Genomic DNA, 24,682 nt, shown 5'->3' on the forward strand with positions numbered 1-24,682 from the left:
TGAAGGTCTAGTTTCAGTTTGAGGCTAGGCTCCAGAACTTGGGCACACTGATGACCAGCCCCTATTAAGTGGCACACATTTTGTGACATTTTTGTATTAAAATGTAAGAAGGAGACAAAGCGATGTTAAATACATGACTCGCTTTCCTTACAAAACTTGTTTTTTTCTGGTTTACCTGCATCTTACTTGGGAGTCAGCAGGTGCTACTCGGTGGCTGTGTCTGGTGAGAGGTGCTTGAAACTAGACACCCCTGGTTCGATGGTCTGCTAAACCTACTCATTGCTGATGAAATCGCTTTTATCAGAAGACAGTGCGGCTATCACACAAGATCGTGCCTTTCTCAGAACAAAGCACCGAGGTCCCCTTGCCTTCCAGAAGCCACAAAATGGCTCTATGCCCCACCCATAAAAAAAGGAAAAAAATAATAGCATATAAATTTGCAAGACAAAATCAGAATTGTTTCACTGGGATCGGATCCGGCAGACACAGCCCATGTGAATGTTTTGGATGTGGGAAAAGTTAGCCTTTAACGCAAACATGTGTTACTGAACAGAATGTCTGTACTATTACATTTCATTTACAATGAATTTATGATTCATATTTGGCACTTCTCAGTGGAACCCTGGCTGAACACAATATCAGTGCAGTCCCACTGTAATAATGCTTGCACAGAGTGACGACAAAACTTTCACCCCTACCTTGGGTTTCACAGAAATATAAGTCATGAAGACCCATCTTTCATTTGCATGTCATCAGTCAATATCTAGCACTCTAAAAGCAATCTCTATAGCAGAGAATTCACTATAAACACTGGACAGAAATAGATTATTACCTGGAGGCCATATATATATTAAAAAAGCGAAACAACTTTTTGTCAATATATCCCAATCAAGAAAATGGCCTCCTCCACACAAACTAAAGCAACTTGGAATGTCTCATGTATCGTTCTCCATTATCAGAAGCTGACAAACCCCTGCCAGGAAGGCCAGTGCCTTATTCCTGATGCAGAGATGTGCGTAGCAGCCAACTGGAGATCTGTTAAGTATACACTACTGTCTCAAATCATAATCCAGTGCAGGTGGCCATGTGGGCCAGGCTTCTTTCCCTTGTTAGGGTGGAATTATCCTTTTCCTTTCTCAAAATGTTTGCTCTTCTTGTCTACTGACACATTGTTAGGGATCAAGGTGGCTTTTATATTCAATGACTATCATTGAAGACCCCATGCTTACCTGCACTCTTCCTTATCTATCCTGAAACCTTACATTCAAGACCTAAACAACCCTCCCTATTCTCTGGCAGTGTGACAGTCTGTATTCAAGTGGAATTCAGGAATTTGCTGCTCTGTTAGGGCAGACCATGATGGGCAGTGTTGGCAGCACTGGCTGCCTGAAAGTTGGAGGGCAACATTTTTTTCAGATTTTGGAAACTGCTTCCTATCTTAAACAATTATCTGTCATCTATGTTAATGTTCCCTTTAAGATTTGGTCTGTGTGTGTTTGTTAAGATATGCTATCTCTAGTTAAGCCCTCCAGGATCCTGCACAAGGGCAAGACTAATCTGTGTTTATGACTTCAATGGAGGTCCTCAGGATAAATGAATATTACAATTAAGGAACTTTTCCTTGTGTCTGGTGAGCAATGGAATGGCTAAATTGGGGAAGAAGGAGGTTGCTGCCCCCAGAGACAATTGGAAACTGGGTCTCATCGAAAAGAGCCTAAGGGATGGAAGACAAAGCCCCAAGAAGAGGGCCCAGGAGCGCTCCTTGGTGAGGAAGAGGAGGGCCAGGAGCAGCCCTTAGCGAGGAAGAGGAGGGCCAGCAGCAGCCCTTGGTGAAGATGAAGAGGGCCAGAAACAGCCCTTAGTGGGAGGAAGTGGGCTCAGGCGCAGTCCTTGATGAGGGTGAAGCAATGCTGGGAGGGCTTGAGATTAGTTCATGTCTCATCTCAAGTGCTGCCCAACTTGGACTTGCACCATTTATTACATCTATGACCTGTGTTAGATGCGTTCCCGCTCAGCCTGCAGCGTAAGAATGCTGGAATTGAATATTGGCTGTGTGAATCAGCCCAAGACTGGAGGCTGAGCAAACATATTTGTATTGGTGGTGTTTGCTTTTGTCCTACCTACACTTTATTACTTCCTCCTGGGGCATAAAAGAAACAAACTGAATGCTTGTATTGTGGGGGGCGTGGCTAGCCTGCCAGCAAGAGGGCCGTCACAGTGTGAGGCTCTGCCGGACTTAGGGCTATTATTCTTTATTTCCCCTGAGACAGCGGCGTAGTAAGTGTGCCTCCCGGGCGTAGGATTTCCTGGCTGGACTGGATTTCCCCCGGTCTGTGAATTTGGCGGCTTGCTGCTCTGTGGGCTGGCGGGCCGGCGGGAGGCCCCGCTGGTGCCTGGCCTGCAGGAGGGCAGCACGCTCAGCTGGGCGGGCCGCCGTGGGCTGCTGTGGAGGCTGGGGAGGGGTTCCCCATTGCCCAGGCCGAAGCGAGGTGAGAGGAAGTGCTGCTTGGGGGGCCTTCGGCGGTCTTATCGGGCCACACCCCCCACCCCCGGGACGCTGTAGGCCTGATCTGGGCCTGGGCCCGTTGCCGTGCGGCTGCATCGTGGTGCATGGTGGCCTGGAGGTGCGCATCGCGGGGCTGAGGCCTTCCCTCCCTGGAGGTAGCAGGCCTGGCGGTGCTGCTGGGCCGGCCTGGAGGTGGCTGGTGAGGGCCCTCAGGGCAGTGTCGCCCTTGCGGTGAAGGAGTCCCCATAAGCCGGGGGCCGGGAGACCCTTCTGTGCGGTTGGAGGCCTGGCTTTTTGGCCTCGTGGAGGGGCGTTTTCGCCCTGGGCCTCCTGGTGGTGGCCCTGCTGGGGGAGCCTGCAGTTAATTGTTGCCGGCTGGATCGGGCCGGGGGGGAGCCTTGCTGGGCCAGCAGGAGGCAGCGGAATCGTGTGTCTTGGGCCGCGGGGTGGGGGCTTTTTTGGGCCTGCAGGAGGCAGTGGTGTTTTGAACTGCCGCTTTCCATTGTTGTCCTTTTGGAGGCAGCAGCGATTTTTTTCTCCTTCTTTTTGGCGTTTGTGGAGGGCTGAGGGAGCATTCTGCTTGCTGCCCATGCCGTTAGGGCGACGACTGCTGGCGTTACTGCTGTTGAGTACTTACTTCTGGTGGAGTGGAGCTGTCGGCTGGTGTGCTTCGACCGGTGGCTGGTGATCCTTCCGAGGGCCGCCGGTTGGTATCTTCCTTGCTGTGGGTCCGTCTGGCTCTGGGCGCCTGGTGGAACGTTTGAGGCTGGGTTTCATGCGGAGGACGCGATGGGCAAGGCAGAGCAGCGACAGGCCAAGCTTTCCTTTGAAGGCAGTAAGCGGAAGGGGAGCACCTCTGCGCTGCAGACTGGTGAGGTGCAGATGAAAGATAGGCCTTCTGGAGACTCTATTAAATCCATGTTTATGGATCTTAAGAGTAGCTTGGCTGGAATAGATGCTAAGTTGGACCATTTGACGGAGCAGATGGACCACATTAGTGCTCGGGTAGATGAGCATGATGCTCGATTTGAGAATTTAGTCGCGCACCTCGGAGATGGAGGATCAACAGCATGGGGAGTGAGAGCACTTGCTGCAGATGGAGCGAGTGCCGGAGGTCATAAAGAACAAGAATGAAGACTTGGAGGCGCGGACCCGGCGCAACAATGTTCGGTTGATTGGCCTTCCTCTGTCCATGGACATGGGGCGGATGGAAGATTTTGTGGAGAAAATGCTCGCTGATTTGTTTCCAGGTGAGCTTTCTCGAATGCTGGTGGTGGAGAGGGCCCATAGGTCTTTGGGCCCTCTGCCTCCTCCTGGGACCCCGCTGCAACCTGTTATTTTTCGCCTCTTGAATTATCGCAACCGCGATGCAGTGCTGCGACAGGCTCGTGATCGTCGTCCTGTGGTGTACAGAAACACAGTTGCAATTTTTTCCGGACTACACTCCGAGTGTGCAAGCAGCACGTAAGGTGTTCCTGCCGGTTAAACGCTCTTTGAGTCTGACTGCAGCTCGTTTTTCGCGTATCTACCCGGCCAAGCTTCGGATACAGCATGGCGGAACATTGCATTTCTTTACGGATCCGTAGCTGGCGGCTAAGTTTGTCAAGACGCTCCCTCGGCGCTCCTCAGCTGAACAATCTGGAGCTTCGGGCTCGGAGCGGGCGCCCTTAAGTGACACTGATTGAGTGCCTTGAAGTTGTGTTCGGTGGGGTGGGTTCGGCCGTAATGCTGTGGGAGGCCTTCCAGGTGGTTATTCGAGGGGTGTGCCTCTCTAAGCAGCACGGCGTGCTTCGTGCCTTGCGTCGTGAATTACCTGAGCTGCAGTCCCAGATAGTGGAGTTGGAGACGAAATTGGTGACAGATTGGGCTGATGAGACGGTGGCGACTTTGCGGGATGCGGTCTCCCGATATGAAGAGGCCTCCAATCGCGAGGTTTGTATCCTGGGGAAATATGCCAGGGCTCGGCGTTATGGTGAGGGGGACAGGGCGGGCTGTACACTGGCGAATATGCTGCGCAAGCCTTGGGCAAGTGGGTATGTCACTGAGATCGACGGGCAGGGGGGCCGGCGGGTGGCTGGAACGGCGGGTATCATGCAGGTCTTTACAAGATATTTTGAGGTTCTATACTCTGTCCCTGCGGAACTGAATCTTGATATGGTGCAGGCTTACTTCTCCAAGATCAATCTGCTATGGTTCGATGACAAGCATAGAGCTTACTTTGATGAGCCCTTCTCGGTGGAGGAGGTCAAGGCAGTAATTAGTGGACTGCCTGGTGACAAGGCTCTGGGCCTGGATGGCCTGACTCCTGCTTTTTATAAGGAGTACTCCAATATTCTGGCTCCCTACCTGTTGGAGGTCTATGCTGTGGCATTGGAAGCGGGCACTCTCCCCCCCTCCTTGCGGGAAGCGCTGATCGTTACAATACTTAAGCCAGGCAAGGATCCTTGTAGCTGCGATTCGTACCGCCCGCTCTCCATGATTAATGTTGACAATACAATTTTAGCCAAGTTGATTGCGCTCCGGTTGCAGCCGTTGATGTCGCGTTTGGTGCTTACGGATCAGTCTGGTTTTGTGCCAGGGTGTTCTGTGCACAATTTGCGCGCGTTCTTCGCAGTGCTGGGTAGCCTCACTACGGAGGATGAGGCTGCTGCAGTGTTTTTGGATGCGAAAAAAGGCGTTTGATTCCCTGTCCTGGCCCTACCTGTTTGCGCTGCTGGGCAGGGTTGGTATGAGTGCGCGCTTTATAAGGTTGATTTGTTTGCTGTATACGGATCCGGTTGCGAGGCTCAGACTGAACGGATGCATATTGGACCCCTTCCCGGTGGCGCGGGGAACTTGTCAGGGATGCCCTCTGTCTCTGATCCTTTTTGCTGTCGCGGTGGAGACGCTCGCGGCCTATTTGCGGCAGCATCACAATCACAGGGGGCTGATGTTTAGGCAGTGTCCGATCTTGGTTTCAATGTACGCGGATGATATTGCGCCGTATCTGCGGGAGCCGAGGGGGAATCTAGATATTCTGCTCACTGAGGTTGTCCGCTTCGGTACCTTCTCCGGCATAGTGATGAATTGGTCTAAGTCGGTGGTGCTCCCTCTTACTGCCAGTACAGCACGTTTTTCGTTGCGTTATCCTGTTGAATGGGCGGAGGGCCCAGTCCGCTACCTGGGTGTCTGGCTCAGTTGTGATGTCGAGACCCTTTGGCTGGCTAATTATGGTAGGTTGATGGCCTGGTTGGAGGACAGGCTGGAGGTGTGGCGCTCCCTGCCGCTTTCACTGATTGGGTGCATTGGCAAGATGGTTGTCTTACCCAAATTTTGGTATCTTTTTGTTAACCTTCCGCTTGTGCTGCCCCTGAGCTTCTTACGGAGGCTTCGGTTGGCTCTGGTGCGGCTGGTGTGGGCAGGTGGGCAGCCCAGGATCGCGTGGGAGAAGCTGACCCTGCCGTTCGAGTTGGGAGGGCTGGCCGCCCCTGATTTGGAGCTGTACTATTACTGCACTCAGGCTCACTTTGCGTACTATTGGATCCGTCCGGTGCGGTATCTGCCTCATCTTGCGGTCGAGAGTGATGCGGTGTGGCCGGAACGGCTGCCGAGGGTGCTTGGATGTATGTCCCGGAATCGTCCCAGGGGGGTGGCCACCGTTACGTGCACTTCTGGGGCTTTGGCCGCTCTAATGCGTCGGTCGGATGGATGTGAGCCCTTTGTGCCCGCAATGCCTGTGCTGTAGGTTGCAGATGAGAGAATGTCCAGCGATGCACGACTGTGTGATTTTCTTTCTGCTTCCGGGCAGTCTATGTTGGGGGACTGGTTTGTGAATGAGCGTTTGCGGTCGCCGGAGAAGGCGCTAAGTGATGGAGCTGATAATGTGCTCCATAGGCTATATTTGTTGCGGGTATACGCGATGCTCCGGGCGCGATTTACTGGTCTTCCGACTATGTCGCAGACGTTTCAGGCGCTTGAGCTACTGTGGCGCGCACAGTCCCCGTGTCAGCTTGTTACTAAATTATACAGGTGCATGCAGGAGCAGCGGAGGGAGGTAGTGGAGGCTGCTAGGGCTAAATGGGAGGGGGATGTTAGGGAGGAGATTACTGATGCTATGTGGAGAAGCTGCTGCGTGCACATGAGAGCACTGTTGCCCAATTATAGACTGTGGCTCATACACTTCAAATTTTTACATTGCTTATATTACACCCCCCGCAGTCTACGGGCTATGGGGTTGCGTGATGATGCGCAATGTGAATGCTGCCATGCTCCGGATGCACTTGGCGTGGACTTGTGGAGAGGTGCGCGCCTTTTGGGGTGAAGTGATGCATGTGATAGCCGGCATGACTGGCTTGAATCTGCCTTTTTCTCCAGTGATGGCGTTGCTGGGCCTGCTGGATGAGGTGCCGGTGGAGTGGAGACGCCTCGTGGCATTATGCTTTTGCTGGTGAAGAGAAGAGTGTCGATCTGCTGGGGGCTGGGCAGGGCTCCTCAGAGAACTGATTGGCTGCGGGATGCCACATTCTGTCAGGAGCAGCTGTCAATCTTTTGGGAGATGGCTCCGGCGTGCTCTTGCCCTAGAGACATTTGGGCGCCTTTCCGTTCCTTTTTGGAATCATCGGGATAAATTGAGAGAGTCTCTGCGGCGTGCGCAAGGCCATGCATATGACTGTTTGGATAGGGTATTGCTCCCGCACGTGTTGGAAATGCTGTTTGGGGGACGATCCTGCTGCGTGAGTCTGCTATGCCGCCTCCATCCTTCTGCTGTTGTGGTTGTTGTTGGTTTATACCCCAAGAGCTCCTGCATTTAGATTCCCCCTGGGGGTGTGCTCTATGTCGTTGCTATTGGCATGTGTATGGGATGATACTTGGACTTATGGCTCGGCCCCGCTGGGACACTTGTTCATTGGACTTTGCTTTTGGTTATCCCTGATATTCTTGTGGGCACACTTATGGACTCCTTGTGCTATGTTCATAGCTCCTGGGGTTGTTATTGTTGGTATATGCAAATTTGTATAAATAAATAAATAAAATAAAAATAAAAAAACCTGAATGCGTGTATTGTGTGTGAACTGGTGAGAGCTGCCTCACGACTACAAAGGAACTTGCACTCTAGCACCACCCTGTGTCCTACTTGGTGGCTGCAGGTTGCTGATAGCCTTCACATGAGATACCCATCCTAGCCACCAGGGGCTGTGCTCTATCAACTCACAGAAGCCAGGCACAGCTTGCAGACCAGGGGCAATGTTCATGAACCAGCTAATGCAGATCATTTGTGACTCACCAGTAACACCAGGGCTATGGTCATCAGGATTGCACACCCACTCATACCAGCCAATCCCAGTAGATGTAATGTCCGACGGCCAGCCCGCTCCACCAGAAAGAGCTGTGAGGAGACAGAAGAGTCAAGGAGTCACCATACCATTCATAATCATCAGGCGTATTGCAATGAAACATGGTCCCCTCCCCTCATCGGCACTGAGTCTGTAGCCCACCGGTTCTAGGGCTCCCCATCTCCTGGCAAACAACTATCAATTCCCATCGCTGAATTTCAGTATTATGGATTATTTTGACCCAAATGCCACAACTGGCATCAAACTAGCTTTCCTCTTGGTTTGGGACATCGATGTGTAAATTTGAATGTTGTAAAACCAGGAAAGGAAAGACTGCTAAAAAGAAAGCTGCACACTAGAGTTGGCCAGTGACTTGGAATAACTGCAGTCCACTAGAGTAAAGTTAAATCCACTCTTACAGAGAGTCTCCAACTAATTCAAGGTTTTAGGCCAAAATCAGCAATTGCAGTGTCAGAAAAAATGATTATGTAACGCAATTGTAGACCCAGACAGTCCAAAGAACCCTGGTGACTCTAAAAGCATGAGGCTGTTTACTTTGAGTTTAGAGATCAAAACTGACCAGCAAAGCTATTGGAGGGCTGGCATGCTAAGTTGAACAGTGAATAAAACCCGCTAATTACAGCATACTCTTATTTGTCTTGGACTCAAAGTTTTTACAAAACAAATGATCCTGCAGCACTGACAAGCAATTCAAGATCACCTGGTCAATACTGTGTATGCTACGATGAAAGGCCAAGAGATCAGTCCGTGTCTACCTTACTAGATTAAAAGTGTGGGTAAGGAATACTAAAGGTCTATGTGCAGAATGAGTATGTGGAGAAGTAAAGTTTTGTGTAGGGAGAATGAATGAGATCAAACACATGACGAGCAAGATGAAGTCTTCGAAGAGGCAGAGGATGATATAGTGGAGGCGAAGGTCGATGAATAAACGTGTACAGAAATACGAATAAATGTGTGGGAAAAGTCCAGCATTAGGATGAATTATGTAGAAAAATTGATTAATTGAGAAATTCCAGAGGCAAGTGTCTGTGGCAGAAGTCATTAAAGTGATAGTAGAAGGAAAGCAAATTATGCGCATGGGGTTAAAATTCTGCTGGGGCCATTCTCCTTTTTAGCAGTGTGATATCACTGCACTTAGCACATGCTCCATCAGAATAACCACCCACCAAACGCCAGTGACCTCTGTCTCCAGCATAGCTACAACCCAACTCCAACACCGTGGTTAAGCCAGCTTCAGTGACCCTGCGACTGGCTTAAGTGTTGCACAGAACCCCAGCTACTAAAGCACATTCATCCCACATTAAGCTATGAGCCCTCCACCCAGACCTCAGCACAGGGCCACCCACAACTCTTGAAGAGACCAGGAAACTTACAGACACAACAGTGAATGCTGTGTTAACAATTCCAGCTCCAATGGTGGCGTACACTGGCTGCTCCACACCGGCCTTGCTGAATATGCTGGTGGAATAATAAAATATCTGTGGAAAGATAAAATTAAGAGTTTAGCTTGGGAAATAATTATTGGACATAATTCACAAGTTAAAAAAACCAATTTGTATTCCTCTGTTAGACTTTGGAGTTCCGTCTCTCGATCTGGCCATCTCTCACTCATTTGCCTTTTCTAAATTTTCTGGATTATATTTCCTGAGATCCCATCACTTAGGAGATAATTTCTGTCCCTTTTACGGCAACACTTTTGTTTCAACTTCTTGGGATGTTTATCTGTAGGAAAGTACCATCTTGCCTGGCATGTTACCCCCAATTTCACTGTATGTATGTTTGTTTTTGCCTATGTGTCACTGGGATGCCAGGCAGGACCTCAGTGCTCATAATGTATGCCCTGTATGTGTTCCCTGTGTGGTGCCTAATTGTATCACTGGGGCTCTGCTAACCAGAACCTCTGTGTTTATGCTCTCTCTGTTTTCACAATTGTCACTGCAGGCTAGTGACTATCTTCACCAATTCTCATTGGCGCACTGGAACACCCTTATAATTCCCTTGTATATGGTACCTAGGTACCCAGGGTATTGGGGTTCCAGGAGATCCCTATGGGCTGCAGCATTTCTTTTGCCACCCATAGGGAGCTCAGACAATTCTTACACAGGACTGCCACTGCAGCCTGAGTGAAATAACGTCCAGGTTATTTCACAGCCATTTCCACTGCACATAAGTAACTTATAAGTCACCTATATGTCTAACCCTCACCTGGTGATGGTTAGGTGCCAAGTTACTTAGTGTGTGGGCACCCTGGCACTAGCTAGGTGCCCCCACATTGTTCAGGGCAAATTCCCCGAACTTTGTGAGTGCGGGGACACCATTACACACGTGCACTACACATAGGTCATTACCTATGTGTAGCGTCACAATGGTAACTCCGAACATGGCCATGTAACATGTCTCAGATCATGGAATTGTCACCCCAATACCATTCTGGTCATGGGGGGACAATTCCATGATCTCCTGGGTCTCTAGCACAGAACCGGAGTACTGCCAAACTGCCTTTCTGGGGTTTCCACTGCAGCTGCTGCTGCTGCCGCTGCCAACCCCTCAGACAGGTTTCTGCCCCCCTGGGGTCTGGGCAGCCCAGTCCCAGGAAGGCAGAACAAAGGATTTCCTCTGAGAGAGGGTGTTACACCCTCTCCCTTTGGAAATAGGTGTGAAGGGCTGGGGAGGAGTAGCCTCCCCCAGCCTCTGGAAATGCTTTAATGGGCACAGATGGTGCACATCTCTGCATAAGCCAGTCTACACCGGTTCAGGGATCCCCCAGCCCTGCTCTGGCGTGAAACTGGACAAAGGAAAGGGGAGTGACTACTCCCCTGACCTGCACCTCCCAGAGGAGGTGCCCAGAGCTCCTCCAGTGTGTCCCAGACCTCTGCCATCTTGGATTCAGAGGTGTTGGGGCACAGTGGACTGCTCTTAGTGGCCAGTGCCAGCAGGTGACGTCAGAGACCCCTCCTGATAGGTGCTTACCTCTTTCAGTAGCCAAGCCTCCTTTCTTAGTAGCCAAACCTCCTTTTTTGGCTATTTAGGGTCTCTCCTCTGGGCTATTCCTCAGATAACGAATGCAAGAGCTCATCAGAGTTCCTCTGCACTTCCCTCTTTGACTTCTGCCAAGGATCGACCGCTGACTGCTCCAGGACGCCTGCAAAACCGCAACAAAGTAGCTAGAAGACTACCAGCAACCTTGTAGCGCCTAATCCTGCCGGCTTTCTCGACTGCTTCCTGGTGGTGCATGCTCTGAGGGCTGTCTGCCTTCACCCTGCACTGGAAATCCCAAAGAACTCTCCAGTGGGTTGACGGAATCTTCCCCCTGCTAACGCAGGCACCAAACTTCTGCATCACCAGTCCTCTGGGTCCCCTCTCAACTTGACGAGCGTGGTCCCTGGAACACAGGAGCTGGGTCCAAGTATCTTCCACAGTCCAGTGGCCCTTCCGGCCAAATTTGGTGGAGGTAAGTCCTTGCCTCCCCACGCCAGACGACAATCCTGTGTACTGCGTGATCTGCAGCTGCTCCGGCTTCTGTGCACTTTTCCAAGGATTCCTTTGTGCACAGCCTAGCCTGGGTCCCCAGCACTCCATCTTGCAATTCCCAACTCGCTGAGTTGGACTCCGACATCGTGGGACCCTCCTTTGTGACTCTGAGTTGACTGCTGTCCTCAGATCTTCTAAGTGCTTGTTCCAATACTTCTGCGGGTGCTGCCTGCTACTGCGGGGGCTCTCTGAGTTGCTGAGCGCCCCCTCTGTCTCCTCCTCCAAGGGGCGACATCCTGGTCCTTCCTGGTCCCCAGCAGCACCCAAAATCCTCAACCGCGACTTTTGCAGCTAGCAATGGCTTGTTTGCGGTATTTCTGCGTGGAAATACTTCTGCAACCTCCAGCACGCCGTGGGACATCTTCTCACCAAAGGGGAAGTTCCTGGCTCCTTTTGTTGTTGCAGAATCTTCGGCTTCTTCCACCCGGAGGCAGCCCTTTTGCACCTTCATCCGGGGTTTAGTGGGCTCCTGCCCCCTCCGGACACTATCGCGACTCTTGGACTTGGTCCCCTTCCTTTACAGGTCCTCGGGTCCAGGAATCAGTCTTCAGTGTTTTGCTGGTGCTTGTGGTTCTTGCAGAACCCCCTATTGCGACTATTCTGTCTTTCTGGGGTAGTAGGGTAACATTACTCCTACTTTTCAGGGTCTTCGGGTGGGGTATTTTGGACACCCTTACTGTTTTCTTACACTCCCTGTGACCCTCTACAACCTACCATAGGCCTGGGGTCCATTTGTGATTCGCATTCCACTTTTGGAGTACATGGTTTGTGTTGCCCCTAGGCCTATTTCTACCTATTGCATTCTATTGTGATTCTACATTGTTTGCACTACTTTTCTCACTGTTACTTACCTGATTTGGGTTTGTGTACATATAATTTGTGTATATTACTTACCTCCTAAGTGAGGGTATCCTCTGAGATACTTTTGGCATATTGTCACTAAAATAAAGTACCTTTATTTTTAGTAACTCTGAGTATTGTGTTTTCTTATGATATTGTGCTATATGATATAAGTGGTATAGTAGGATCTTTGCATGTCTCCTAGTTCAGCCTAAGCTGCTCTGCTATAGCTACCTCAATCAGCCTAAGCTGCTAGAAACACCTCTATTCTACTAATAAGGGATTACTGGACCTGGCACAAGGTGTACGTACCACAAGGTACCCACTATAAGCCAGGCCAGCCTCCTACAATATCCATATTATTGTTTCATGGTAAAGGCATTAAAGCAAAAGCTATTTTCATTTGTAAATCAAATTGTTCAATTCCTTGACTCTTGTGTGCACCCCCTTTGTGCCCCCTAGACTACCAGTTTACCAAAACCTTCTTGTCTGCTAAGCCACATCACAATGGGACACCAACGTAGCTATCCTTGGATGTCAGACACAGCTTAGCCAATGTTAATGCAGGCATTGATTCTCTCGAATTAATCTTCTAGATGAAAGATAGAAGTAATTTATCAAATGTAACAACCCAAGAATACTCTTTAAAATCCATCTGTGTATAATTCACCTGTAAAACCCAACACAAATCTGGGATCACCAGCAGGCTTAATTCACCAAGTACAGGCAAATGGTCATCAGCTTGTCCCAAACTGGCTGAAACAATAAATACAATTGTGTGATTCAAACCTAAGAGTAATTTATTAATGTCAACCTGAGTGTGCTTAACAAATGTCATCTCAAGCCTATTTTATGAAGTCCAACTTGACTAATCTATCTCTCCATACTAAGAGGCAGCCAATTTGTAAATCCATAAATCTAAGCCATTCTTATAAACATACTCAAACACTGTCCAGTAAATATAACTGGAACAATCAATAAAACACAACCCAAAAGACTCCGCAGCAATAAACCCACTCCACTGAAACCAACTAAGGTGTAATCCATTAAGCCCAAGGCTAGAGTAGACAATATATTAAATATTTTGGTCTGTGCCCCGGAGTAATGTGTTAAACCCAAAAAGAGTTGTCAATGACTTCTAAACTAAGGGTAGTCTAAAAAAGTCCATTGGAATCTATTAAATGCAAACAAATAGTAATATTAGATCAATTACTAGGGTAAGACAATAAACCGAAATCAACTAAATCCAACCATATTGTAAGCCATCAAATTAAAATCAAAACAAGTCCATTAGATGCAACAGAAAAGCCAATAAATGTAAACCTCTTAATACAGTCCAAGAATGCTCCATCAAATCCAATCCTCATAGAAGTTGCATATTCCAACCTAAGCCAAGTTCAATGTTAATGTACTTCAATTCAAGACATCAAATATGTTCAACAGAAGAGAAGATCAATGAAGACAAATCAAAAGTTGTCAATATAATCCAAATCAAGGAAATGCCAAGAAATCCAACAGAAATCACCCGCTAACTTCCCTACTGAAGCGTAATACATTTGACCCATCACAAAAGCAATTTATACTTCCAGTCTACTGAAGACAATCCTAGAGTTCTTTGCTCACAAGCCCTTTCCTCTCAGCATCACACTTCTTAGATTTTACTTATACTTACAGCATTGATGCCAGAGAGCTGTTGGGAAAGTTGCAAGATGATGGCCATGATGATTGGCTGTCGATAGGCTTTAGACCGGAACAGCTCTAGGATGGACACTTTGGCCTCCATGTCCATCCTTCTCTTCTCCTCCTTCATCTCCGTCAAGTCCTCAGACACATCGTCTTTTCCAGTCAGGAGTTTCAAGTCTGCAAAATAGAATCAGAGCTGTTTTGTTTCCTTACCAGAGACAGAACTGTTTCCCCTCTCTTAGGCTGTCCTTGCAGGGATATGAATCATTAGCCTGTGGGACCCAGACAACTCAATCTCTCAAAACAATCTGTGCAAATCTTCTGTTACGGGATTTTATATTTCTGAAAAAGTGTCCACGTCTATGGAGATTTGACCATTCCAAGATCCCAAGTAATGACCCCCACTACATTAGGAGTGACCCTTTTAGTTATTCATTACTTAACCTGATGTAAACAAACCCATGGTGGAGACTACAATCTCCTCTTGAATAATGAGAACCACATAGAACCTTTTTCAAACAATTTGGAATGTGTGCTTCCTTTCTCAGGAAGGCCAGTTGGCGACTGCCTTTGCATGGGTTAGAGTTGAGGGATTTCTCTTCACATTTGATCATGCTCCCTCGAGCACCTTTTCCGTTCAGTCACCCACTCACTTTTCTTAGCTCTCGCTTCTTCGTTGCAGATTATGTAGAGGTAGCGAGGGCTTTCTTGACAGAAGGGGAGAAGGGTTACTTGGAGCATGGCTGGAATGACTGTGAGGCCGAGCAACAGTGGCCAGAGCTCTGCCGTCCCCAGGATTGAGTCCAGGCCTAAAATCTATAGGAAGTAAGAAAGGAAACTGTGTGAGCAAACTCAGTTATGGGCAGAGAGACTATGTAAGAGGAAAGTATGGAGTGTGAGTCAGGTCAGTGAGCCAGAAACTTAATGGAAAAGTGAGTATGTTGTAGCAGAAAGGTCAGGCTTCAGCCCAGGACAGTATGTAAAAAGTAATTATGGTGTGGGACTCAGGCCAGGCCTCAGTCCAAGACAGTGTTAACAAAGTAAACACTGCTGTGAGTGCCAGGCCTGTCCTCAGCCCGGAACAGTATGTAAAAGGTAAACATGATGAGTGCACCACGGGAGGCCTCAGGACAGTACTAGATAAGTAAACATTTGTATGAGAGACAGGCCTGTTTTCAGCTCAAGACTGTACTGAAAAAAATAAATATATATGTACGAGGCAAGTCAGGCCTCAGCCCAAGGCTGTATAGAACAAGCATTGACTATTGGCATTGTCAATGTTATTTTTTGTTAGCCATGTCGTACAGCAGTGCGGCTGAAAGGGACCCGGGGTGGGCAAGCAACAATGCAGATAGACTAGAGGGTGGAGGGGGAAGCAACAACATGGAGCGGATGGGAGGGCAGGAGGGGCAAGCAATAACAGAGTAGGAAAGGTGGGTGCATGGGTGGCAGAAGGCCAGAAAGGAGACAGCCTGCATGCACATGCACTCTTATGGAGTGCTATAACTAAAAGAGAAAAGCAGTCTGGGCAGAAAGTACGAGAGGCAGATGGACACTCGCTAGGTAAGGAAGCGGTAGCTGGGCTATGCTCCCGGGCGCGGAGGGAGAGAAACACGTGAAGAGGAAGTTAAGCTGGCACGTGCTGACAAAGGAGAAGCACAGAAGTGAAAGTGATGATGAAGCCAGTCAATGTTAAGCTATGGGTTAACAAAGTGCCTTGCAAGCTACAGAGCACGCACTATCTCATGTGAGATTTAAAAATGTAAACATGGTGAGTGAAGCCGGTCAGACCTCAGTCCGGGACACCATGGAAAAAGTAAACATAGGGTGAGAGCTAGGTTAAACCTCAGGACAGTATGAACAATGTAATCATGTTCTATGTGCCAGGTCAGGGCTCAGACCGGGACAGTATAAAAAATGTAAACATGTTCTATGAGCCAGGTCAGGGCTCAGACCGGGACAGTATATAAAATGTAAACATGGCATCTGAGCCAGGACAGGGCTCATAACGGGACAGTATATAAAAGGTAAACATGGTATCTGAGCCACGTCAGCGCTCAGACCGGGACAGTATGGAAAGTGTAAACATGGTGTGAGAGCAGGTCAGGCCTCACCCCAGGAAAGTCTGTAAAAAGTAAACATGATGTGTGAGACATGTCAGCATGAGCTAAGAATTCCTTCAAAAAGGCTCGTGAGCAGCTTAGTTCTAACCCTTGGACTCCACAGAAAAGCAGTTGCGACAGTCCTGGGTGAAGCGTGGTAGCAACAGCAGTGGGATGGGAGCGTGTGGTGCGGCGTTGCATGTGCTGTGCATGTGTAAGTGTTTGTATGTGACTTTGCAGCCTGCATTTGTCGGCAGTGGTTGGTGGTGATAGAGCCGGCGCACGAGCTGTGGTGTGGACCGACGTACCTGTGCTATGAGGATGCCAATGACAATGGCCAGCTGGTGCAGGGTCCCTAGTGCCCCCCGTAGGCTGGTGGGGGCAATCTCTCCCACGTACATGGGGACTAATCCGGAGGCCAGACCTGTCAGAGGAAAGAAAGCAAGGCAAATCCTCGTTGAGTGAAATGCAGCAGGTCGTCAGACCTCAGTTTGCTCTTTCTGATACTGGACAACTCCTTTCTCTTAGGGAACAACAGACAAAAATTCATATGATAACAAGGAGGAAGGCAATGGAGACAGAGTGACAGAAAAAGACACTGAATACAAAGGACATAAAGAAAAACGTTGGACAAAACAAATGAGCAAGATAAAACCAGAAAATAAAGTGGAAAAGAAACATGATTGAAAAATAAAGAATAAGAAAGTTAAATAAGGACAAGGTAACTTCCGATGTAGAAATCAACCAACAAATTAGGAGAAATGAAGCGAAACATGACAAACGATATCTACCAGGAAAATGAAAGCTACACATTAAAGAGAGACTAAGGGAGAAAATGTGAAGAGTTGTTGAGAGGGGAAAGCAGCAGGCCAATGGAAAGAGATAGGAAATGAGACAAGAGTCCAAGAACCAGAAGAGCAATGAAGGAGGAAAACAAGACCGAGAAAGAGGGAGAACAAGCAAGTGCACAAGAAAAGGTAAAACCAAAGAAAGGAAGCAAGTTAACCAGGCAATGAAAGACAAATGCAGAGAGAACAAAACAGGAGAGAGAAAGACCGAATGCAGGGTGGTAACAGCAAGTACAGACATAAGGAAAACAGGTGAATAAACACAAGCAAGGAGGCTGAGGGAGAAGCAAGAAAAAGAAGAAGAGAAGAGGAATATGACCTGCAAGCAAGAAAAAACAAGCATTTGGCAAAGGCAATAGGCCTTGCCTGTGGTGGCTGTTGACTTTGCCAATGTTTTTTTGCCACGCTGCACAGCAATGTGGTTAAAGTTTTCAACACGAAAAAAATCCTTTGCATCTCATGCATACAAAATGATGCAGGCACTTTTTTCTTTTTAGTTATAGCCCTGACTTGGATCGGTAACAAAAAAATAAGATAAAACATGCAACAGCGTTTTTTAAAAGCGGTGGAGGGGAGCAAACGCAATATGAGACTGAGAAGCAACTCTGGGAAGGGCAAGAAGAGGAGCAGAAGCAACACGTGGGTTGGGGAGAGCAGCAAGAAGGGCGCGGGTGAGGGAAGCAACACAGAGGATGCGGGGAAGCAATGGGGAGAAGCTGGCGAGTTCAACAGCAGAGAGAAAATATGGAGTACATGGAAAGAGGATTACCTGCGGGAGCCATCTCAGAAACATATACACTCCTGGAGTGCTTAACACAAAAGAAAAAAAGTAGTGCTCAAAAGCAAGCAGTGGAAGCAGAGATGCTAGCCTATCAAAGAGATGGTAAAGAGTCGATGCTCCATGGGAAGGACAAACAGAAGATTGACAAGATTGGACGCAAATAAGAAGCAGACTAGTGGGAGTGACAGGAACGCCAACCAATGGTAAGCAACAGGTCCCTCTTTGTCCTTGGTAAGCCACTATATGTCCGGCAACAGACAGCGCATGCATCGTTTAGTAGGCTCGACCTAAAAACTGAAGTGCCCAAACACGAGAACAGAAAGTGAAGATGAAGGCACGCTGAGTTGAAAGAAAACGGAAAAGCGCAAGTGAGAAATATTGCCAAACACGAAAAAAGGGAATGGAAATGCAGGGGAAAAAATAGTGAAACAAACTGGAAGAATTAGTGAAGGCGACAAAAATTAAAAGTAAACAAGCAAGAACAATGCAAGGGAGAGAGAACGACTTAAGTGATATAGGAAGCAGTTTAAAAAAACACTGTTAGGAAAAGGATGCAAGATTCCTAACAGTTTGAAGACACAACCCCACTTTCTGAGTTAATTCTCCAGAACTCTGGGCCGCATGCGCTTCTCAGCCTTGTTTATCGTCTCTGCAGTGGCGTAGCTGGGTTATCAGCACCCGGGGCAAGGCAAGTAATTTGCGCCCCCTAACCCGTGGATTTTAGTCTCTTCCAAGATGTTGCGGCCGGCCCCCCCTGCACCCCCCCACGCTAGGCCACTGCGTCTCTGCTAAGGCCTGAGCCCAGGCTGACGTGATCAGAGAGCTTTTCCCTAAATAGGGAAAGTTGATCTCTCAACGAAGAGAGAGTTACTGCTTCATAAAAAAAAGTAAGTGAACAAAAGAATTTACGGAGTCCAAAACCCAAGTTTAGAACAGTTTGATTGCCACACGCCTATTTACGGCAACTCTATCCGAAAAAAATGTCATTCCTATTAAAGGCACTTTGAGGGGAAGCGCCTGATGCCGGAACCAGCTGGTGACCCCATGCTGACCCCCGCGTGACCTCCCTAAGGTCAGGGCTGACCACTTTGAGAAGTTTCCGCGCTGAGGGCGACATGACTCTTGGAGAGGCAGAGTTTGGTTTTGAAGCTAGCTCAGCGAGCTGAGCGCCTGCTGCGCGGATCTGTGGGCAGCCAACAAAAGCCACGAGTTTGGCTCGCCCCCAGAAGGTCCTCTTCAGTTTTTCGGGGGGGGGGGGGGGGGGGGGGCAAACACCGTCCTCTTTAGTACGTTTTTTAAAAGTTTGCCAGAACAAACATTGCTTTATTTTCTTCTGAATGGGCGAAGTGTTTCACTAGGCTTTTAATGCCCAACATTAAAGGTTGCATAGGCACTCCAGCAGTTGTTGTGCTACACTTAACGCTGAATGTTGTTGTGTCTATGGTCTAATCCAGGACTCCAACATTTTATGTGCCAAAGGAAATATCTGTGGCAGCACTCCCTGTGCGCGAGGATAACTCAACATTCCCCATGTACTTCTGTCAATAAACAAAGTTCAGTCTTCTAAGCAGGGAAGCTGTATAGTTAGAGGGGGGCTGGGGGGTTCTGAAGCTGGACTCTGGAGAAAGACCTCGCTAGTACTTTTTATTAATTTGTATGTAGTCCATGAAATCCGAAATGTTAACGCAGGAGTTAATAATGGGCTGATTTGGATTACAAAGGATTGCTTGAGCCTTAGAGTTTGATGAACAGAAGGTGACTGGATGTTAAGGTATGGCAGCGTTTATAGAAGTTTTCTCTTTTACAAATATCATTTTGAGTTCATACTCGCTCTGCACGCCGTTCAAAAGGCCCAGAACTCTAGACAGGTTCAAGTAACAGAGCAGGAACCGATTAAGATTCATTTACTACAGTGACCTGTCGGGAGGATTAACGCTCCCCCTTTATTCAGACCACACAAGTTGGTTGTGCAAATGTTCTTGCTTAATTAAAAGTAAATATTTTATGGTAGTTAACCCTAAAAGTAGTTATTTTCCAGTTATGTTCTCACATCAGGGAACTCAAGCTACCTTCTGTCTCAAAGGTTTTAGCGGCCGAGGGTTCACGGTCACTGCAGAGTCGGCATGTAAATTTGTCTTTCAACCTTCTAGGGTCGATAAAGGAGTGCTTTTGACGTGGGTAAAATCACCACGTGCTTTGCTACGTTCCGACCTCATAAAAGGTGGGCTGTTACATTCCCATCCCTGCACAAAACTCGTGTTTGCGTAGGAACTAGAGGTGGGTGAGCCAATACATTGCAAGGGAGAGCCGAGCCCGAGCCGAGCCATGAGGCTGGCTTGGCTCTTAGAGATCGTGCCCGAGGCTCGAAAATGTCTGGATGTAAATCATACAATAAACACCATGTTACTTCAAAAACTGAATTCCATTAACATGTGCAAGCCTGGACATGAATATGTCACATTACAGCACTGAGAAGAACTTATTAAAAGTGGTAATTTTGAAAAAAACTAACTTTGAACCATTCCAGACCCCACTCCCCCACAAGGGGGGACAGTGCCACTATTGAACCAAGAAGTTGTCATGTGAACCCTGCACGTGGCCCAGTTTTTATAGCGCAACTATTACTGTATTATATGAAACACAATGTGTCTTTATACAGCTGATATTCTGAAATCATCTATTTGAAAGTACTTTCGTACGCAAATATCAAGAAAAATGAGTTTTGGTAAAAGCAAATATTTGACTAAAATTGCATAATTGAAGCAGGGAAGATGCAATTTATCCTGGTTTTCTGGTTTCACTTTGTACAAATCAGCCACTCCGTGGGTATCTCTTTGTCATTCTTTATATTAGAGCTTTGTTTTTACCTTGTTGTGCATTTTTCTGCAGTTTGTATACAGCACAAACGTGCCCCAAAGGTATTGGAGTGCTTTACATGAACACCAGTTGCATTACACAATGTTACATTCATATTTCTTAGGCACTCGAAAATGAAGTGATTTGCCCAGAATCACACGATGTTGAGCCGAAACTCAAATCTGGTTCCCCAGTTCCAACGTCAGCAGCTCTGGCCATATTGTCACATCGCAGGTAGAGCAAGGGTGGAAGGCAGAAGCCACATGAAAGTTTAGCTCGTTATGGGCTTAAGGTTCCAACAGAGCCTCAGGCTGAGCTTGGAGTGGCTCGCTCACCTTTAAGTAGAAACTAAACCTGAAATTTACCAAAGGCAAAAAAACATAAACTAATCTGCTACCTGTGAAATTCAGTGTGAAAAATGAGTTCCCTGTGTATTTCGCCATTTTCTAGATGAAAACTCAGAACTGGAGGTCTTATGCCATACCCAATTTAACTCACTCCAAATCGGAGCCTATGGACATCTCACTGTGGTTACCAGTGCACCATGAAATCAACAAGTACTCAGTTTGCAAACAACAGGAGACCCACTATTTTAAATTCCACCGACCATTTAGAATTGAATGACCTTTCACCTTGTCTCTAGTTTTTAGGTCAACGGCTACCAGACAGCATAGCACAGCTCTCTGTTTGCAAAGACATATTGAGGAAATGCTGAAAGTTTCCCTAGGAATGGATTTCGCCCATTGCTTACCATTGGCTTTGTAACTCACATTTGATATCTTTGTATTTACTGGCTTGATTTGGTTTAAGCTGTCCAGCATATCTTTGTCCTTCCCATACAGCACAGCCTGTTTACCACCACTCAGCCTTTCTCCTTGTACTCTTTCATACGTGTTCTCAGTTCTTTTTTTTTCTTTTTCATGAGGCGCTCAGTGAGAGTACAGGAGTTTTCAGTTGTCTCCTTTGTATGCTTGTTCATAGCAGCAAACAACAAGGTGTTTTGCCTCCTATCCTTCTGCTCGACTGATTCGGCTTATCTCAGCCACTACCAGTTCATCAATCTTGCACGCTTGTGAGGAGCAACGTTCTGTCTACAAGCTTGTTTATTTTTGTCAGTGCTCTTTACCAATAGCATAACTTACACAATCTGCTTCCTCAATTTCATACCCATGGCATGAGCGCTAGAAGTGGGGGAGAGAGGGGTGCGTAAACACCCCTAAAATAACCATGCTGGATTTCCGGAGCAAATGAGCAATAAACAGGCCTATGCATTTTGTTTTTATCTTGTCACATTTACTGTGCATTCAAGGACAGAAGACAAATCTTAGGCTTTTTATCTTCCAAGAGAGGTTGGTGTTTACTTTTCTTTCTGTTACTGTGAAGTAAGAGGATTTATGTGATTATCTTGATGGGTATTGGGGGTCTGAACAAAAAGGCCGTAGGATGTTATTTTTTTGTAGCACACAACAAAATTTAAATACAAATAAATGAACTATACAAATATTTCAGAATGTATCAGAATTTGGAAATCACAAAAGAACCACATTTCATGTAATTCTGAATTGTGGTGGGAACAAATATTTTAATACAAATCAATACTCCTGGGTGATGCTGATTTCAATATATTCTTTGTGCGCTGCATAGATTTAGCCGTAAAAATGTTTTTTCTGTAATGTCAGTGTGGTATCACACCATACATACTCCATTCCAGCTCCCGTGGTGCGAGGGGCCCCGGAGCTCCAGGCGGCCCCCCTCAGTACAGTACCCAGAACTGAGTGCTCCTGAGTAAGTGTGGAGGGGGCCCCTTCGTGTACTTTGCAAGGGGCCCCCTCAAGTTTAGTTATGCCACTGCTCCACTCTTTGACACTCCACTCAGACACTTTACTCCACTCTGCGCCATTCCACTCTACAACATACTACTCCACTCTACGACACATTGCTCCACTCCTGTCCACTCTGCCACTTACACCCCTCCATTCTGTGCCACCCCACTCTACGCACATCCGCTCTATACCACTTCACTCTGCCACTTTCTTCTACAACAGCCCACTCTGACACTCCATTCTACAACACTCAAATCCACAACACTATTCTCCACACGATGCCAATCCACTCTACGCCACTCTACCCTACTCCATTCTATAAAACTATGTTGCGCTTTATGACGCCCTACTCCGAATCGCTGCTTGTCACTCCATGATACTCTGTGTCACTAAGCGCCACTGGCTTTTAGCCATGCCGGTGAACAACATGGATAAAATGCATTGGCAAAGTCAATAGATCTCACATAGGTGAGAACCATTGGCTTTGCCAATGCTTGTTTCTCCCTGTTTATCTTATCTAGCACTTTGCAGCGTCCACCGGAAATATAAGCGCTTCATGAAAAATATCAATTCTATTTTAATAGAATCAAATCCCCAGACATACTCCAACACCCTGGCAGGTCAGGAGTTAAATGCCCATACACAGTGGGGTTGAGGTGTGCAGTGTTATATTTGTTTACCCCACCCTCGGGTGCGGTCCCCGGTTCGGACATCCGGGCCTCTCTCGATACCCGGAAGAGGGCGAGGTAGGCCTCGATATCCCCAGCTCGGGTATATATAGGTCCTGAGCCCAGCCGGCCTGTCAGCCCCCGGCTCACACTCCCCAGAGCACAGGACGTCTTGGCTTACTTTAGCAGCAGGATGGATAGCAGGGGGAGGCAAGGCCCCGGGGGTCTCTCACTGAGCTGATGTGTGAGACTGCTCTGTCTCTCGGAACCCCTGGGCTTGGACCTTCCGTACAGCGCAGAGTCCACACATCTGTATCTCTGCATTTCCTGGTGCCTCCCATGATGGCCTAGGAACTCCGTCCCCTATTTGCGGCCCTCTCTCAGAGTGTACTCTCCCAGCCTCCCTGAAGCCCGTCTCTGAGCAGTCTCCTGCTCTCCGTCTCACGTCCAGTTCTGTACAACCTCCAAACCTCTCTCGGGCCTGTCTCTGAACACTTTCCTAAACTTTTTTTAGTGCTGTCTTTGAACAAAATTCTCCCCTCCGACTCTCTGAAGTCTTCTGCCCCTGACTCTGGCCACCGGCTCCACATGTCTGTGCCGTCTCTTACAGTCTTATTCCCTCTGTCTCTGCACACGAGGCTCATCACTGGGTCTGTACAATCTCCTAACATCTGTCAGTGCTGTCTCTGAACGAATGTTCTTCCTCTGTCTCTGCACACAGGCCACGCCCCCTCGTGTGCACTCTCGTAACCTGTTAGTGCTGGTGGGTGTCACATCTTATTCTGCTCACTCTTAACCCGTGAGCAGGCTAGTCCGAACAGTCTTCTGCACTCCAGCTTTGCAGACATGTCTCACCTCTGCCTCTGAGTACTCTCTGCAGACCTCTGTTGGTGCTGACCCTGAACAGTCTCTTGGTTTCCGTCTCTGCACACAGGGGTCACCTCTGCATACTCTCCTAACCTGTCAGTGCCGTCGCTGAGCAGTCTCTTGCTCTCTGTCTCTGCACACAGGGCCCGGCTCTGGTGCTAAATACAAACTGCTAACCTGTCAGTGCCGTCTCTGAGCAGTCTCTTGCTCTCTTTCTCTGCACACAGGGCCCGGTTCTGGTGCTGAATACACACTGCTAACCTGTCAGTGCTGTCTCTGAGCATTCTCCTGCTCTCTGTACACAGTGCTAACCTCTGGTCTTGTATACTCTCCTAAGCAGTCTGTGCTGTCTCTAAGCTGTCTTTTTCCGCCTGTCTCTGCACACAGGGCTCTCCCCTGGTGTTGAGTACACTCTCCTAACCTGTCAGTGTAGTCCCCAGCACATGCTTCTACGACCCCCCAACTCTTGTCTCCGCCATGACACTTTCTTGAATGGTCCTAAGTTTCCCTTTGTCCTTCTGAGCTCAGGTTGAACTCGTTAGACTTTTTTGCAGGCCTCAGGATGTGCGCAGACAATGTTAACTCCATGTTAGGGCAGCTTCATGTCTAAGCTGATCCAAGTTCTGCGTACCCCTTGTGGGTGGGGGAGATACACCCCCGTCTGCGTTAGATTCGACATGTATGTGCAGAGGACAGGCTCTTCAGAAACAAGGGCTGGGAACTCCAGGCCGGGGTGGGAGAGGGGGGTAAGGACCCCTATTTCCCAACTGCACCGGCTTTCTTTAGGACATGGCCTGTGAAAGCTGGGGTGTCAGTTCTGCCCGAGACTGGCTTCAGATCCGGT

The 24,682-nt window shown here is 48.0% G+C and overlaps 1 protein-coding gene across 1 annotated transcript in view; it reads right to left on the reverse strand.

Annotated features, from left to right (window-relative positions):
- SLC2A4 (solute carrier family 2 member 4) overlaps positions 1–24,682 on the reverse strand; it is a 99,264-nt gene that overhangs the window by 7,079 nt on the left and 67,503 nt on the right. The window contains exons 5-9 of the mRNA XM_069215518.1: positions 16,304–16,419; positions 14,547–14,709; positions 13,883–14,070; positions 9,213–9,317; positions 7,770–7,871 (exon numbers count right to left, since the gene is read on the reverse strand). Coding sequence (XP_069071619.1) covers positions 7,770–7,871; positions 9,213–9,317; positions 13,883–14,070; positions 14,547–14,709; positions 16,304–16,419 — 674 coding nt within the window. The remainder of the gene's footprint in view (positions 1–7,769; positions 7,872–9,212; positions 9,318–13,882; positions 14,071–14,546; positions 14,710–16,303; positions 16,420–24,682) is intronic.

Source organism: Pleurodeles waltl, chromosome 12 (assembly GCF_031143425.1).
Source record: "Pleurodeles waltl isolate 20211129_DDA chromosome 12, aPleWal1.hap1.20221129, whole genome shotgun sequence".
NCBI classification, from domain to species: Eukaryota; Metazoa; Chordata; class Amphibia; order Caudata; family Salamandridae; genus Pleurodeles; species Pleurodeles waltl.